At 49.9% G+C, this 17,053-nt stretch overlaps 1 protein-coding gene across 2 annotated transcripts; it reads left to right on the top strand.

Annotated features, from left to right (window-relative positions):
* The first annotated feature begins 8,481 nt into the window (after positions 1 to 8,481).
* Sftpb (surfactant protein B) lies at positions 8,482 to 16,391 on the top strand. 2 transcript variants are annotated; one of them, XM_036180311.1, is made up of 10 exons: positions 8,482 to 8,548; positions 8,847 to 8,974; positions 9,569 to 9,640; positions 10,037 to 10,162; positions 10,672 to 10,836; positions 11,024 to 11,113; positions 13,461 to 13,575; positions 14,096 to 14,256; positions 15,776 to 15,856; positions 16,329 to 16,391. In XM_036180311.1, exons 1-10 carry the CDS (start codon positions 8,482 to 8,484, stop codon positions 16,389 to 16,391), a joined length of 1,068 nt encoding a protein of 355 aa, XP_036036204.1. The 2 variants fall into 2 exon arrangements, with proteins under 2 accessions (XP_036036204.1, XP_036036203.1); XM_036180310.1 differs by having other exon boundaries at positions 13,392 to 13,575.
* The last annotated feature ends 662 nt before the right edge of the window (positions 16,392 to 17,053 follow it).

Genomic DNA, 17,053 nt, shown 5'->3' with positions numbered 1-17,053 from the left:
ACAAACTAGGAAAGAAAGGGTAAAGGGTATGTATGTCCTCACCCTAACAAAGAGCATCTGAGAAATAAACAGAAAAGATTCCATGTTTAATAGCAAAATACTCAACGCTTGCTCCTAAAGAGATGGAACAAAACAAGAACGTCTGTTCGTGGCTTCTATTACATTGTGCTGAGGAGTCTAGCCAGGGAAGTCAGATAAGAGAATCTAAAGCCATCTGGATTGGATGGAGAGAGGTGCAGCGTGGAGACTGGCTGTGTTCTGCGCCCCCTCCTACCACCTGACGGAACAGTAGCTTCCACACTGCACCTTGCCCGTACTGACTCCATGTTAGAATCAGTTTGTTCCATCTTCAGAGCAAATGTTGAGGCTGGTAAAACAGCCGCCACCTGTCCAGCACAACCTGTGAGGTCCAATCTGAAACACAACTTATGCACATGAACAGAACATCAAAGTAAATGAGAAACACATGTGTGTATCAAAACCACATCACGGCCTGGAGTGGTGGTGCACGTCTTTAGTCCTAGCACTTGGGAGGCAGAGGCGGGTGGATCTGTGAGTTCACGGCCAGCCTGGTCTACAGAGTGAGTTCCAGGACAGCCAGGGCTACACAGAGAAATGCCGTCTCGGAAAAAAAGAAACAACAACAAAACATATAATGAGCTGGGGAGATGGCCTGGCAGGTAGAGTGTTTGCTGACCAAGCATGCGTTCAAGTCCCCCAAACCAATGCATGGGGCTGGAGACATAGGTCAGCGGTTGAGGGCGCCTGTCCTTACAGAGGCCCCCAGTGTGGTTCATAGCACATGTCTGTAACCTCAGTATTCAGGAAGCTGAACCAAGAGGATCACAAATCCAGGGCCAAGACTCAGTGGTTAAGAGCACAGGCTGCTCTTGCAAGGGACCAGGGGACCCAGGTTTCAACTCTCAGTATCTACATAAAGGCTCACAATCAACCCTAACTCCAGTTTCAAGTGATCCAGTGCCCTCTTCTGACCATGCCAGCAAGTGGTTACACATACATATATGTAGGCAAGACATTCATACATGTAACATAAAAAAATTTATTAATTTAAAAAAACTAAAACAAGTTCAGGGCCATCCTGGGTTCCTTAGTGAGATACTGTCTCAAAAATTAAAAAAAAAAAAAAAAACAGTCAATACTGCTAGATAAAATGGATGTGGTTTATTGATTTATTGTTATCCAATAAATCGACATGAACAATGCAAATGTGTCTACGTGTGGCTGACAAAGCTCACTCACAAAAAAAATCAACTCTTTTGTTCACAGATAACATGTTTCCACACAAAGGAATTCACTGGAAAAATCAGTCAAAATTAAGGAATAGTTAATGCCATAACCCTCTGTTCACAACAAAGATTCATGTATCAAAATTAATCAGTGGCTGGAATGAAGTGTTTTTATTGAGTTAAGTAAACTGCTCTACAGGATTCTTTTTATAATGAAATTTTTAGGTTTGTATCTTAACATAATGAGATCCTATAAGAAAATACATAACAATCTCAGTAGGTTAAAGACCTATGTGTAAGACCTGAGATAATTAAAGTCCTGTAAGAATGTAAAGGGTGGTGGACAACACAGTGGTTTATGCCTGTAATTCCAACACTCTGGAGACAGGCAGGAGGATCATTGCAAGTTCAAGGCCTACTAGGTCTATATAGTAAAGCCAGGCTAGGCTGATCAGGAATGTAAACAAGATAAAACAAAACACATTGGGGAAAGCTTTGTAAAACTTGATCTGACAATTTATTTTATACTGCAAACATTGTTTTATATAAAAACCGTAGACAGCAAAAGCAAAAAGACCAATAGGACTTCATCAAGCTATTCGTATACACTAAAGGGTCTGATCCACAGGGCGAAGGGAGCTCTACCGAATAGGACAGGGGTTAATATCAAGAACATACAACGATTTCCTACAGCTGAATGACATCAAAAACAACCTAGTTTCAAATGTGTAGGGGGAGCCGGGGCGTGTCTTGGTGGCAGAGCACCTGCCTACCATGTATGGGGCCCTGGATTCAACTCCAGCACCACGAAATATGTGTAGAGAACTCATAGGACACTTTCCCCAAAATGTTATGCAGACACTCCACATGCATATTAAATCACTGACCTCAGAGAAATGCAAATCCAAATGGCAAGTGTCTAGTTCGGAGTGACCACTAGGATGGCAACAGTCCAAAGGAGCAAACACATACACAAAACAACAAAGAACAGCTGGCTTGTGACATAGGAAAGTTGGATTTCTTGAGTACTAGTGAGATTGTATGCAAAGCAAATAAGGAAATTTCTTTTAAAAAAACAATTGAGCTGAAGAGCCAAAAGCTGGGTCTCAAAGGGTGTTTTTATTCCTGCATTCATAGCAGTGTATATACAATGGCCAAAGGTGAGAACATGTGCCAATCAATGGATGGATGGATAATCAAAACATGAGGTGTGCAAAGTCTAAACCACCCACCAGGGAGCCTGCATGGGATGGACCTAGGCCCTCCACCTATATGTGACAGTTGTGTGACTTGGTCTAGATTGGAAGCAGAAGCTGTCCTCAGTGCTTTGACTGGCTCTGGAGAACCCAGCCCTCATGCTGGATTGCCTTCCCAGCCTGAATACAGTGGGAGGTGTTGTGGGATATCTGTACACAGTGTGAAGATATAGTGTTGTGATTGGCTTAATAAAGAGCTGAATGGCCAATAGCTAGGCAAGAGGAATAGGCAGGACTTCCAGGCAGGGAGAGAGGAAGGAGAAGATGAAAGCAGATGTGAGAGAAACACACAGAATGGGATAGAAATGAAAGCTATGTGGTAGAGCATTAATTAATAGAAATATGAGTTAATTTAAGTTATAAGAGCTAGTTAAAAACAAGCCTAAGCTAAAGGCTGAGCTTTCATAATTAATAACAAGTCTCTGTGTTGTTATTTGGGAGCTGGCTGGCTGGACAGAGAAAGACTCGGTACAGGGAGGTTCTTGATATTATTGCAGCTTGATATGCCATGCTTTGCTGAAGCCCATGGGAGGCCTGCCCCTTTCTGGGTGATTACAGAGAAGAAGTGGATTGGGGCAGGGGGGGGTGGGTTGCAGAGGGAAGGGGAGGAGTGAGAAGAGAGGAGGGAGGGGAGGCTGCTGTCGAGGTGTAAAATAAATACATTTTAAAAAGCCATGGTGTACTCAGAGGAATATTCTTCAGCCTTCCAAAGGAGGGAAACCCTAACATCTGCCACTCAATATATGAACACAAGGACAGTAAGCCAAGTGAAGCAAGCTCATCTGAAAAAGCCAACATCCCATGTAACACTCCATCTCCACACAGTGTCCAGAGTTGTCAAATTCAAACACAGGGCTGGAAGTGTAGCTCAGTCGGTAGAGTGCTCACCTTGCATGCGTAAAGCCCGTGTTCAATCTCCAGTACCACATGAGCTGGGCACAGTGGCACAGGAGGATCAAAGCTCAAAGTCATCTTCAGCTACATGTCAGGTTTGAGGATAGCCTGAGCTACATGGGAGCTTACCAAAAAAAAAAAAAAAAAAAATGTGTGTGTGTGTGTGTGTGTGTTTTAAAAACTGAACTGGTAGAGCAATCCCCAGCTCTTGAAAAACAAAAGCACTTCCCCCCACACAAATTCACAGAAGCAGGAAGAATGATGGCTATCAGAGACTGGAGAAGGGACAGAGAGGAGTTTAATGGGTACAGAGTGTCAGCTTTGCAAGATAAAAACGTCCTGGGATCTATTTCACAGCCTGAATATACTCAGAACCCCAGACCTGGCCACATAAAAGTGGTTAAGATGATAAATTTTATGTTCATTGGGGTTTGTGGTGCAGGGTTTATGCTACACAAGCTCTCTAGCACAGAGACGTCTGTTACACTTTATTTACCACAAGGGGAAAATAGTGTTCTCCAAGAAAAAAGATTTAATTCAGCTTGTGACCTAGCTGTGCAAATGCTGTTCCCTGAGATAACATCAAACCTCCCCTGCAGAAAAGTGCTTTATCTGTGTTTCTCATTTCATATAAGCAAACATACTATACTTAAAAGACATGTGAGGGGCTGCAGATACAGCTCAGTGGTTAATGGACTTGCTATGAAATCTGAAGACCAGAGTTCAGATCTCAGCATAAATCTAACAAAGCCAGGTGTCTTATGCACACCTGTAACCCCTAATTTGAGGCAGACAGAGATGGAAGGATCACTGGAGCTTTCTGGCTGCCAGCCTGGCCAAGAAAATGTGAACTCCACATTCAATGAGAGACCCTGCCTCAAAGGGAGAGACAATGTTGAGGGAAGAAACCTAACTCTCTCTCCTGGCCACTGTAACATGCACACACTGTGCGTACACTTAAACACACACACAAAATAAAGATACAAATATTTTTCAAAGATACAGTTTAGGGTTTGGAGAGATGGCTCAGTGTTTAAGAGCATTTGCTGCTCTTCTTGAAAAACCGAATTTGATTCCCAGCACTCACATCAGGTGGCTGATGAGCACCTATAACTCCAGCTCCAGGGAATCTAATGCCTTCTTCTGGACTCCAAGAGCACCTGCACACATGTGGAAGGCACGCGGAGGCACACACATATGCATAAAAATAAAATAAACCTTTTTTTTTTTTTTTTTTTTTTTTTTGGGTTTTTCGAGACAGGGTTTCCCTGTGTAGCTTTGCCCCTTTCCTGGAACTCACTTGGTAGACCAGGCTGGCCTTGAACTCACAGAGATCCGCCTGCCTCTGCCTCCCCAGTGCTGCGATTACATGCATGCACCACCACCTCCCAGCTTATAAACCTTTTAAAAGAAACAATTTGGTAATATTTTTAGGGCTGGCCATGTAGCTCTACCACAGAGTACATGCTTAGATAGTGTGAGGTCCTGAGTTTGGTTCTCAGCACCAGATTAAAAGATCCTCTGGAAGAGAGAGCAGCAAGAGCTCTTAACCACAGACCTACCTCTCTAGCCCCAAGCCTACCCTTTTATAACACCCATATATAAATATGCATAATTAAAATTTTATAAATATTTTAAAAGGAAAGAAAAATAAACTAAATGAGGAGGCTTTGGTTTCCAGTTTGTTGGCACAAATGATAACAGCTCTCGAGGAGATAATTTAGCTAGGGATCTCTGACATTCCAGCTTTCCACAGACAGAAGTTCTAAGCAGCCAGTCATCCTTGTTGAATGTTTAACGTGTGTATAGCTTTCCTCTGGGAACTTCTGTTCACATGCTCTTAGGTTTCTCTTCCTTCAGCCACCCCAAGTCCAGGTTTACCAGACACCAGTCACCTCCACCAGGCTGCTTACATCTCGTCCCAGTGACAAAGACTTGTATCTGAGAGGCTGCAACATGGTGGCCAAGTTAATGCCATGTCTATCCTGACCCTAGATTAGTCCCTGGGGTCTGAGGATTGCAGCAACATGGGCCATTCAGAATGCACAGGCCCTGGCCAAGGTGGGGCTGATGTTTCTGCTCTTGCCATCAAAGGCCTCAAGGACCCACCAAGAGGCAGAAAGAAACAAAGAAACACAAGACACAGCAGACTCTCACTTCTGATGGCACCGTCTGCTTTACTTGACAGATGTGGCACTAGTCTTTAGCCAAAGAACTCTCTGGAGCTATTATCGAGGTCCTGAGGACCGTCCAGTCTGTGGGGGCAGTGTCTGGCAGTCACACCACACCAGACACCGAAGGTGTCATCAGTGGCACAGTGGAATGCCTAGAGAAACACAAGTGAGCCAGACATGGTGGACACACAACTGCAACACATAAACCAGGTGTGGCCTGCACACCCATAAACTGCCGGGCTCAGGAAGTGGTGGCAGGGGATCAGGAGTCCAGGGGTCATCTCAAATTACCAGATTTGAGACCAGCCTGGGCTACATGAGTCCTGGTCTGTAAGTAAAAAAGCAAAGCTGCTCTCATCACTTTCTTAAGGAGGCCCTTCCCTAGTGTCCCCTGGGGTTAAGTGTAAAGAGGACGACAGGCTACAGTGACCGACACCACACCATCCTGGGCCCTGAAGCCCTCACTATTGTCCACTCTTTCTATCCCCTGCCAGGCAGCTGCTGGTGACCTAGGAGGCCTGTGAGCCTCCAACCAAGCAGGGGGAGGAGCCTGGGTCCTTGAAGGACTTCGGGGACCAGAGCCTCTGACCAAAGTCAATCTACACTTCACGGTAACACAAGTAAAATGAAACATGTATGTGCAAAGCCACGGACCTCAAGGCTCTTAGTATAGTAGATGGGGAATAGCAGTGATCATCCTGGAGGTGACCGTACAGGTCCCCTTTTCAGCCTCAACCTCTCTTTCTGTCTCTCTCTGACACACACATGCTTCTCACCAAATTCAGTTTACATGGTACCAGGGATCAACCCAAGGCCTCAAGCATGCTAGGCAAGCAGTCTACCAACTGAGCTACATCACTAGTCCCTTGGTTGAATTTTTGTTGTGTTTGGTTGGTTTGGTGTTCCGGGTGGAACCCAGGGCCCTGTGTGTGCTAAGCACATGCTTTACCTCCCAGCTATACCTTAGTCCTTAGCTAATTTGTATAACACACACACATTAGCATATAAGTTAAAGCTATTACAAGAACATTCTAGTCACAATATGCTAAACTTTTGTTTTTCATTGTTTCATTCAAAGATGACAGTATTTAACAGAATTTTTTTAGATTGAAATATCTTTATTTTATGTTGTTTTGCCTGTATGTCTGTGTGTGTACATCTGTGCACCATATGTGTGCAATGTTCACAGAGGCCAGAAAAGGGCATCAGATCCACTGAACTGACGTTGCAGCTGTTCTAAGGTACCATGTAGGTGCTGGGAATCAAACCCAGACTCTCAGGAAGAGCAGCTGGTTCTCTTAAACACTGAGCCGCTCCAGCGCCTTAAGTGGCAGTCTTGGTTACTATGACTTACACATAAGTATTTACAATATACATTTAGCCAGGCACAATGGCGTATTCCCTTAATCCCAGCACTCGCAAGGCACAGGCAGGTACAGGTGGATCTCTGTGAGTTGCTGGCCATTCTAGGCATAATGAGTTCCAGAGGCAGGATTCTCAACAGGGTTGGATGTCTGGGAAGTCAGTGGCCTTCATACAGGGCTGGTTGAGACGCAAAATGGAAGTCAATAGATCCAAGGCTGAGGATATGATTCATGAGCTGGGAATATAGATCAGATGATAGAGTGCTTGCCTAGCCTGCACAAAACCCTAGGTTCAGTTCCCAGCAGCACATTAACTAGGCATGGCGGTGTATACCTGTAATGCCAGCTCTCAGGGTAAAGGCAGGAAAATCAGAAGTCCAAGGCCATCTTTGGCTGCAAAATGACTTTGAAGCCAGCCTGGACTCAACATTGTCTTAATAACAATAAACAATAATAATAAAGAATAACAACAAAGCGGCTTTTGGGTCAGGAGGAGTGAGATAGTCTCCCTCTGCAACCCTGTCCAGTCTGGCCTCAATCTGAAGTTTGAGCCAAGTCCCTGGGCTCACGATCTTTGGTCACACATTTTCAGTCAGTTCTCACTGTGGCAACTGTTTGTCACAGGGACAGGCCTTGAAGCCAACAGAAACCGTATGGATCCTTGAGCACCTTCCAGGCTGTCACTTTGCCATCACATGCTCTCATCTTGGGACTAGCTCCCACCCCGCCCAGCCTGTGATCACTGGAGCACCTTCCCACGAGCATCATTAGGGAAAGGCTATGGCAGGGATCAGATAGGGGGTCCTGATGGCTGGGGGCAGTAGTCCTATGTCCTCTCCTCTCCTCCAACAGGGCCTGCTCTGCATCAAGCTGTAGCTTTTCCTCTCTAGGGCCCAGCCAGGTGGGGACATAGCCTCAGAGGACCATGTGACCTGGACTCACCTGAGCCCATCTCATATGGGGGGGGGGGGTGGCGCGGTGGCTAAGGGGCATGAGTATCGGCTTCTGGTCTCGGGTCCCCGCCTCAGCCTCACAGGGCACTGTAGTGGATTTTTAAAGCAAGGAGGGAGTGGGAGTTGGGCAGCTCCGGGAGCTCCCTGGGTGTGCCCTTCCGGCACTTACCCTGCATCAAGAACCAGGCAGGAAGCTCTCGAGAGGAGCGTTGTGTAAGGATCGAGGATTGAGAAGCCTGGGGTGCCTGGGGTGGGGCTGGAGAGGTTCACTCTGACCCCACTCGCGGCCCTGTCTCAACATCCCTTGCACAGAGAGCTGGGATTAAGCAAGACCCTCTTGAAGATGAGCAGAGGGACAGAGGGAGCTGGGGAAGAGGGCAAAGGAAAGGAATTGGAGTGAACAGTGGCCAGCACAGGGGAGGTGACAGGCGTGACCCTGCTGAGAAGACCTGGGGTCAAACACCTGGAGGGCTCTCGAGACACAGGCAAACATTGAGGTCAGCTTGCTCCCATGGAGTCCGCCCCCTCCTCCCGGTCCTCTCCCCCACTATAAGAGCCTCTGCCTCAAGTAGGGTGCCAAGCAGTAGGCAGCCATGGCCAAGTCATATCTACTGCAGTGGCTGCTGCTGCTGCTGCCCACTCTCTGCAGCCCAGGTGCAGGTGAGTCTCCCAGCCCCCCACACAGAGGCATCTCCACGACTTACTGAGCCAGCTCTGTGCCCAGAACGACCCCAGCCTGCACATATTCCTGAATTTAAAGACAAGTTAGCCGAGGTCCAGAGAGGCCCTAGGTGCTCATCCAAGGTCAGTTGGTGGATACTGAGGCAGGAGGACTCAGAGATGATTGACATAAGTAATGGCCACTTGTTTGCAACGAAACTGGGTTGGAGGTGGGATGAAGGCAGGGTGCCAAGTGTATCCTGGATCCTGATGAAGGCTGCTCTGACCCCAACTGCAGCTGTCGGGTCGGCATCATCCCTGGATTGTGCACAGGGCCCTAAATTCTGGTGCCAGAACCTGGAGCAAGCAGTGCAGTGCAGAGCCCTGGGGCACTGCCTACAGGAAGTCTGGGGACACGCAGGACCTGTGAGTAGCACCCAAGAGTGCACTAGGGGTTTGGAAAGGCAGAATCAGGATGGGTTCTGAATGGGCATAAGGGAAGTGGGGTTCCCACAGAGGCTGGGGTGGCATGGAGGATGGTATGGTATGGTATGACATCAAATGATGTGTAGATTGAATGGAATGAAATGAATGTGATGACACAAATGGAGTAAATGGGGTGGACAGGCTGACAAAAAAGTAGGTTAGTGTGAGATGGATGGATGGGTGAGTTAGACAGGCTGAGCTGGGATGAAATAGATGGGGGATGGATGGGGTGGATGGGATGGCATGGATGGGATGGGATGGAATGGGATGGCATGGATGGGATGGGATGGGATGATATGGGTGGGATAGGATGGATGGATGGGATGGCATGGAACAGATGAGATGGGATAAAACAAGATGGATCAAATGGCATGGGATGGACTGGGGTAGGATTTGCACAGCAGGATGAGATGGGATGATGGGTATATACTTATGCCTTCGAGGGACCTGATAGCCTGTGTCTGAGAAAGCTGTGCTCCCTGGAGCTAGGAGCATGCCCCAACTCATTTGCCCCACTTGAGACCCTTTTTCCAGAATGACCTGTGTCAAGAGTGTGAGGATATTGTCCACCTCCTTATAAAGATGACCAAGGAAGGCGTTTTCCAGGTAATGGGAACCAGATCCTAGAGGAAGTTTAGGGAACGAGGGATGAGGGGCAGAGAGAGGAAAAGGAGCAAGCTCCCCAGAAGGCTATTCCCAGGCCAAGGTGAGGCCTTCACAATCATCCAGCCACCCAAGAGTAGCTTCATAAAACTGAGCTTAGTGGGTAGAAAGATGGCTCAGTGGCTAAGAGCACGTAATGTTCTGGAAGACCTGAGTTCAGTTCCCAGCACCCACATCAGACAGCTTACAGCTGCTTGTGACTCCAGGATGAGCACACGCACTCATACGCATTCACCCACACACATCCAGTATGCTCAGGTGGAGGCCATGCATCAGGGGACTCTGGTGGGGGCAGACCTCAGAAAGGCCAAGCTAACTCTCCCCTCTCTGCCCTCCCAGGACACAATCCGGAAGTTCTTGGAGCAAGAGTGTGATGTCCTTCCCTTGAAGCTGCTTGTGCCCCGCTGTCACCAAGTGCTCGATGTCTACCTGCCCCTGGTTGTAGACTACTTCCAGAGCCAGATAGTGAGGACCCCGACCTGCCTGCCACACCTGCTGCACAGTTCATGTGTCCAAGTGTCCACTTTCCTGTATAAGGGGCCCCAACACACACACACACACACACACACACACACACACACACACACACACACATACACACACACACACACTTCCCAATATAGCCATAAGAAACACAGTTCCTTCATCTAGACACCCAGATCAGAGCGTACCTGCTCAATAACATACTACAGACATTCAGACACACCCTCCATCCCCTCTCTCTCACACACCCACATTTATTTATTCTCACACAATATGCTCACATGCATTCACACTTTCCCAGAAACCTGCCCCAAGGCCCTACCCCCCCATTTCTGTCTTTGCTCCTTCCCTGGAATCCGAAGATGGAGCACCCCACCCAGCCTGCTCCCATAAATCCAGATTCAAAGACTGTGGTCCTTGTCCCTGAGCAGAGCCTGGGCAGTGAGGGGTTCCCTCCTGATCCTAACAGCCCTTACCTTTCTGTGTCCTAGAACCCAAAGGCCATCTGCAGTCATGTGGGACTGTGCCCACTTGTACAGGCTAAGCCAGAACAGGAGCCAGGGATGCAGGATGCTATTCCAGACCCTCTGCTGAACACGCTGGTCCTCTCTGCGATGCCAGGGGCCCTCTTGGCTAGGCCTGGGCCTCACACACAGGTAAGCCAGCCCTCCCCACCTCACCCTCAAACAGCCGCTTGTGGGGAATCCAGAAGGCTAAAGTGGCTGAGAAGAGACAAAAACCACCAGGCAGAGCTTGAACTAGGAGGCAGAGAAGCAAAGAGAGACAGGCAGAGCCTGGAAGGCACCTCCAGCCTTAAGCCCACCTCTCCCCTTCCTTCCTCAGGACCTCTCTGAACACGAGCTCCCCATCCCTCTGCCCTTCTGCTGGCTCTGCAGGACTCTGATCAAGCGAGTCCAAGCCGTGATTCCCAAGGTAAGGCCTCAGTGTCCAGAACCACAGAGAGCTGGGGGGCACGGGGGGGTGTGTGTGCGCTCCAGTAGCTACACCTTCCCCCACCTCAACACTCCAAGAAGGCTGTGAGGAGTTAAGACACCCATGCCTGGTCCCTACCCAAGGAACCTTGAGGCTCAGGTCTGGGAGAATAGGTCAGGGCCAGCCTCCTCTTCCAGCAGCTCACTATCTGAAGGCTGAGAAAGGCCTGGTTGTCACTGTGGGGGGGAAATGCATTAATTTCTCAAAAACAGAGTGTCCACCAAAAAATCTCCATCCCTCCTATCCTCCAAACCCATAGTGGCTTCTCCCAATGGCCTCATCAGGCCAGGGTTGTCCTGCCCACGAACGGTCACGCCCTATCAACACTGCCCAAGTGGGGACCTACAGGCGATGCCACTCATTAAGACCCACAGCAGGGCGCACATTCCAGCCTTTCTGAAGCTTGTGTTGTGGAAGGAACATGCAGACTATAGACCCTGCAGAGCTGAGGGGTCACACAGATAAATGTGGGAATTAGACAGCTGAGCCAGGGAGAGGCTCCAAAGAGGTAACAAGCCTCAGCACCCATATAAAATGTTAGGGGTACGGTGCACTGCACACTTGTAACCCTACACTCCAGGGAGGCAGAAATAGACCGATCCCTGAAGCTTGCTGCAGTCAGTCTAGTCAAATGGGTGAGCTCCAGGCTTAGTGAGAGACCTTGCCTCAAAATAAAAGGTACGGGGGCTGGAGAGACTGCTCAGCAGTTAAGGGCACTTGCTGCTTTTCCAGAGGACTGAGCTGGGTTCCCAGCACTCCTGTCAGGAGGCTTCAACCATCTGTAACCCCTGCTCTGGGGAATCCAACACCCTCTCCTGACACCATGGATACCTGCACATCTGTGGCATACATATACTCAGATATGCATACACATACATGAATAAAAATAATCCTTAAAAATGATAAGGTGGGAGTGACTAAGGATGACACTGCAGTGACCTCTGGCCTCCACGTATCTGCACACACAAGCGTACATACACATGAATGCACGCATGCACTTGCAAAAACAAACAAGAACCCAGTCCCATCAGCCTGAACATCACTGGCTGAAGACCGAATCAAGGACCCAAAGCATGAGCAAAACCACCAGGAGACAAGGTGTGGACAGGTGGAGACAGCATCAGAAGAGCCGAGAGGGAGCAGCCAGCCAAGTGGGGGCCGTGGTATGTTGCCAGGGAAGCCTAGAGAGGAAGAGTGTTGACTGATCAGAAAACTGCTGGACCAGCCGGGCGGTGGTGGTGCACGCCTTTAATCCCAGCACTCGGGAGGCAGAGCCAGGTGGATCTCTGTGAGTTCGAGGCCAGCCTGGGCTATGGAGCCAGATCCAGGAAAGGCGCAAAGCTACACAGAGAAACCCTGTCTCGAAAAACTGGAAGAAAAAAAAAAAAAAGAAAGAAAGAAAGAAAAGAAAAGAAAACTGCTGGACCACTAGGCAGGATGAGAGCTGGACAGGGGTGCAGAAGTGAAGTGTTTCAGAAAGGGGAGCAGGCACAGTGAGGCTTCCTAAGGCCAGAAGCCATTTTAGCATCCTCTCAGGCAGCCAGCAGGGACCAGAGTGAGGAAAAGTCAGGGGAGGGATGGGTGGAGGTATCACAGAGGTGGAGCCATTTCGCCAGTGAACAGCTTGGCCACTGACTACAATGACTGTTGGCCTGCGTCACCATAACAGGAGGAGAGCTATGTGTGGGTGGATGATCACAGGTGGATGCCTTAAGTGAAGGGCCCCATCTGGGACGTACCGCACCCCAGGCGTGTCCGCACTCTGAACCCTCTTCCTTCCTCAACCTCCTGGCCCTGGGGCCAGCTTTGTCACATGTAAAGGAAAAAGCCACAGGTCCGTGACCTCTGTGGCCCTTCAGCTTTGAGGGTGTTTGGAATTGGAGTGACCATGAGGAAGTAGGGTGGCCCTGGGTCAGGAAACATGCTTCGAGTTCTAGCTTCGGGCCAGGCTGTGAGAAGCTGTGGTCTTGTTGCCCCCTTTCAAGTGACTCTAAAGCCTTTGGAGTCAGATCTGGGTCTGGTGTTAACCGCTGACTCTCTCTCGGAGACTCCAGGTGCACCCCAGGTCCCCTGCTGTCTTGGATGCTCAGTGGCCTGTGGACAGCTCTCCTTCCTAAAAGGGAGGAAGGGGTGTGCCTGGGGTGCCCACTCATACAGGTACAAACAAGAGACTGTCAGAGGAAGGTCCCATGCTGTCCTTTCTCCACCTCCACCCCAGGGTGTGCTGGCCGTGGCTGTGGCCCAGGTATGCCACGTGGTACCCCTGGTGGTGGGTGGCATCTGCCAGTGCCTGGCTGAGCGCTATACAGTCCTCCTGCTAGATGCACTGCTGGGCCGTGTGGTGCCCCAGGTAGTCTGCGGCCTTGTCCTCCGCTGTTCCAGTGAGGACGCCATTGGCCCAGGTAAGCCTACTCTCACGTCGCCCACTCTCCTCCTGCCTTGGTCCTCTTCCTGGCTTCTATCACTACGGGGCACACGCGGGGAAGGAGGGAACACGGACAAGGTGGGGGACAGGAACCAACACTATTTTTAACTATTTATTTACTGGTATGGGTAGGGGTGTTTTGCCAGCATTTACATCTACATACCATGTGTGTGCCTAGTTCCCACAGAGGCCATAGAGGATGTTTAGTCCTCTACAAACTGAAATAGCAGACAGTTGGGAGCCACCATGTGGGTGCTGGGAATTGAACTTCCTCTGAAAGAGCAGCCAGTGCTCCTAACCACTGAGCCGTCGCTCCAGCCCCAGAACCAACACTTGCGCAGGACAGCTTTGGGAGAAGGGTTAGAACAGTCCTACACACCACAGCTGGCCTTCAAGCTTGGTGTGGTCCTCCTGCCTCAGCCCCTCAAGTGCTGGCATGACAAGGTGTGTGCCATCACGCCCCGCCTGCAGGACAGTTTTGGCTCTCTTCTCTTTAGCCCTCCCTGCTCTGGAGTCCCTGACAGAAGAGGGGCCACAACCAGACTCTGAGTGCCATCTCTGCAAGTCTGTGGTCACCCGGGCACGGAACGCCAGTGAACAGGCTATGCCACAGGCGATGCGCCAGGCCTGCCTTCGATTCTGGCTGGACAGGCAAAAGGTATAGGGTGGGTACACGGTGGGTATATGGCCGGTGTGGCTAAACCAGGACACTTTGTAGCCAGAGACACACAGGACGCTGGACTGGAGCCCAGCCAGGTAGACAGGATGTGGGCCAGACAATGATGGGATTGTCACAACTGTAACTGGCTAAGAGACATCACTGTCCCAAGTGGAGCATCAGCAGACATCACGGGCTAAGCACAGTCAGTCCCCGTAGAAAAGGGTCATACTGTCCTTTATTGGTTTCACACAAGGGTATGTTGGCCACCACACCATGTCCCTGGTGCGATGTGTTACCCCCATGGTGGGTAGCATTCAACAGTGCCTAAGAGGCACCAGAAAATGAGCAGATCCAGGGCCAGCTGGAGCAGGCAAAGAACTCAGTCTTCTCCCAGGATCCTTCCTGTCCCACCCTGCTCCCTCTGTAACTCAACTGGGAGAAGTTCACCTACACAAGGGGGCTAGAAGCTGGATATGGTGGTGCTGGCCTATAATCCTAGCCTTTGGAAGGCTGAGGAAGGAGAATCAGGAATTCAAAGGCAGCCTCGGCTATATAAATAATGAGTTCAGGGCCAGCCTGGGCTACATGAGACCTCATCTTGGGAAAGGAGGGAGGATTGGGTAGGATGGCTCACTGGTAATACCACCAAGATGACAGCCTAAGCTTAATCCCTGGGATCCACATGGTAAAGGGGAAATCAACTCCTGTAAGTGGTCCTTCTGAGCACACGTGTCCCCCACATATAAATAAACAAAACACAACTTTAAAGCCAGACAGCACGGACACCTTTAGTCAGGCAGATCTCTGAATTTGAAACCGGCCTGGTCTACAGAGTGGGTTCAGGACAGCCAGGGCTACACAGAGAAACCCTGCCGCAGAAACAAACCAACCACCACAACAGAAAAGACATTTTACAAGAACTGTAATTGATGGTTCTGTAAACCTGTAATAAATTCCCTCACCAAAGTAGAAAAGTACTTTCTTCTGAGAGAGTCTCATGGAACCTAAACTGAACTTCTGATCCTCCTGCCTCCACCTCCTCTGTACTGAGACTACAGGCAGGCACCACTCTGCTCAGTTTCGTGTGGTTCAGGAAGTTTAAACTGAAGGCCTCATGCGCGCTGGGCAAACTTGAACTGATGTTGAGAGGTGAGCCTGCTGGTCTTCTGCCAGCTGCCAGCTCCAGTATCCTGCCTTTCGTTATTTCATGTGTATGTAGGGGCACCACCATGTGTGTGCAGTGCCCAGGGAGGCCAAAAGAGGCCCGCAGACTCCCGGGAACTGGAGTCAAGGATGGTGATGAGCCATCATTCAGGTCCTCCAAAAGAGCAGCAGGTGTCCCATCCACTGGGCCATCTCTCCAATCCTTAGGTAGAGTCTCAATGGTCAGCCAGGCACTGACAGACAGTGCTCACAGTCAGGAGGAATAGAGCGGAGGTGGAAAGGCCAGGACCGTAGGGCAGGTAAGTCCTGTCATAGGCTGGGACCTACACAGTGTGTGTCTGTCTTTCCTCAGTGTGAGCAGTTTGTGGAACAGCACACATCCGAGCTGCTGGTCCTGGTGCCCAGGAGCCAGAACACCCATGTCACCTGCCAGGTATGCCCAACCCTTTAGCTGGTCCCAGGACTTCCCTCTGCTCCCAGAACCCCATCCTCCATGGTTCATGACCCTCAGGGACCCCATCTCTTAGATCCAGGCAGCCTCTGGTGCAGCAGCCCAGGACTAACTGTACCCACAGAACAGGTGTTGGTCTCAGAGCAGCAAAGAACACACCCCAATAAAGTGGAAGGGATGCACGATGGGATAGACAGCTGAGGCTGTAGTGTGGTGCTCACTACGGGATATGGTTATGTTCAGTGACCAGTGTACATTTGGTGGTGAGGTTATAGCATAGGAAGGGGGAGGGTCCCACCTCGTCATCTTTAAGTCCCAGAGGCCATGGCTTGGGGAGCATCTTGAAGGTCGTATCAAGAACACCCACTAGGCAGCAGGTCTGAAGTGAGAGCTGTCTCCATACCCCCCGAGAGTTAGAACTGGAAAGCTGAGGCCCTGGTGCTATCTCTGGCAGGCCCTGGGAGCATGTGAGGCGCCGGCCAGTCCTCTGCAATGCTTCCAAACCCCACACCTCTGAGAACTCGGTCTCCAGGTGAGTCCTAGCCCCACCTGGGTGGGTGGGGGAGGATGGGTCTTTACTTGCTAAGGTTTGGGACCAGAACAGAAGGTCCTCCTGGCCCTTCTTTTTTTTTTTTTTTTTTTTTTTTGAGACAGGGTTTCTCTGTGTAGCTTTGCGCCTTTCCTGGAACTCGCTTTGGAGACCAGGCTGGCCTCGAACTCACAGAGATCCTCCTGCCTCTGCCTCCTGAGTGCTGGGATTAAAGGCGTGTGCCACCACTGCCCGGCCTTCCTGGCCCTTCTGTGGACTGTCATCCTACCTCCCCCAGGCACAGCTCCAGGCTGCCAAGGGTCTCCAGTGGTTCCATCAGGAAAAGTTTTGTTTGGTTGCTTGTTTGGTTGGTTTTCTTTGGTTGTTTGGTTGGGTTCTTGTTTTGTTTTGTTTGTTTTTTAACCCATTATCACTCCATGCCCTTCTTACCCCATCCAGCCCTCCACAGTTTCTCACCAAGGCCTCCTCACATCTGGGCTGCCTGACCTTAAGGATCTCACATGTTCGGGCTAAACCCAGTCACATTTCACAGTCTGCGCTGTCTCTCCCTCAGATGCCAAGAGTCCCATGGTCACCTGACCCCATCCTCCCCTGGCCATAGATTTCCAGGTCACTGTTTTCTAAGCCAA

The sequence above is a fragment of the Onychomys torridus genome, chromosome 3 (genome assembly GCF_903995425.1).
Source record: "Onychomys torridus chromosome 3, mOncTor1.1, whole genome shotgun sequence".
Lineage (NCBI taxonomy): Eukaryota > Metazoa > Chordata > Mammalia > Rodentia > Cricetidae > Onychomys > Onychomys torridus.
Note: the sequence above shows the minus strand (reverse complement) of the source record. Positions and strands in the feature narration are given on the sequence as shown.

Excerpts from the sequence above, each read along its gene's own strand:
- Sftpb (XM_036180310.1), top strand. The coding sequence starts at position 8,482 with ATGGCCAAGTCATATCTACTGCAGTGGCTGCTGCTGCTGCTGCCCACT. Across the intron at positions 11,114-13,391 it reads TCCAAGCCGTGATTCCCAAG|GGTGTGCTGGCCGTGGCTGT; the intron begins GTAAGGCCTCAG and ends CCTCCACCCCAG. Across the intron at positions 14,257-15,775 it reads TCTGGCTGGACAGGCAAAAG|TGTGAGCAGTTTGTGGAACA; the intron begins GTATAGGGTGGG and ends GTCTTTCCTCAG.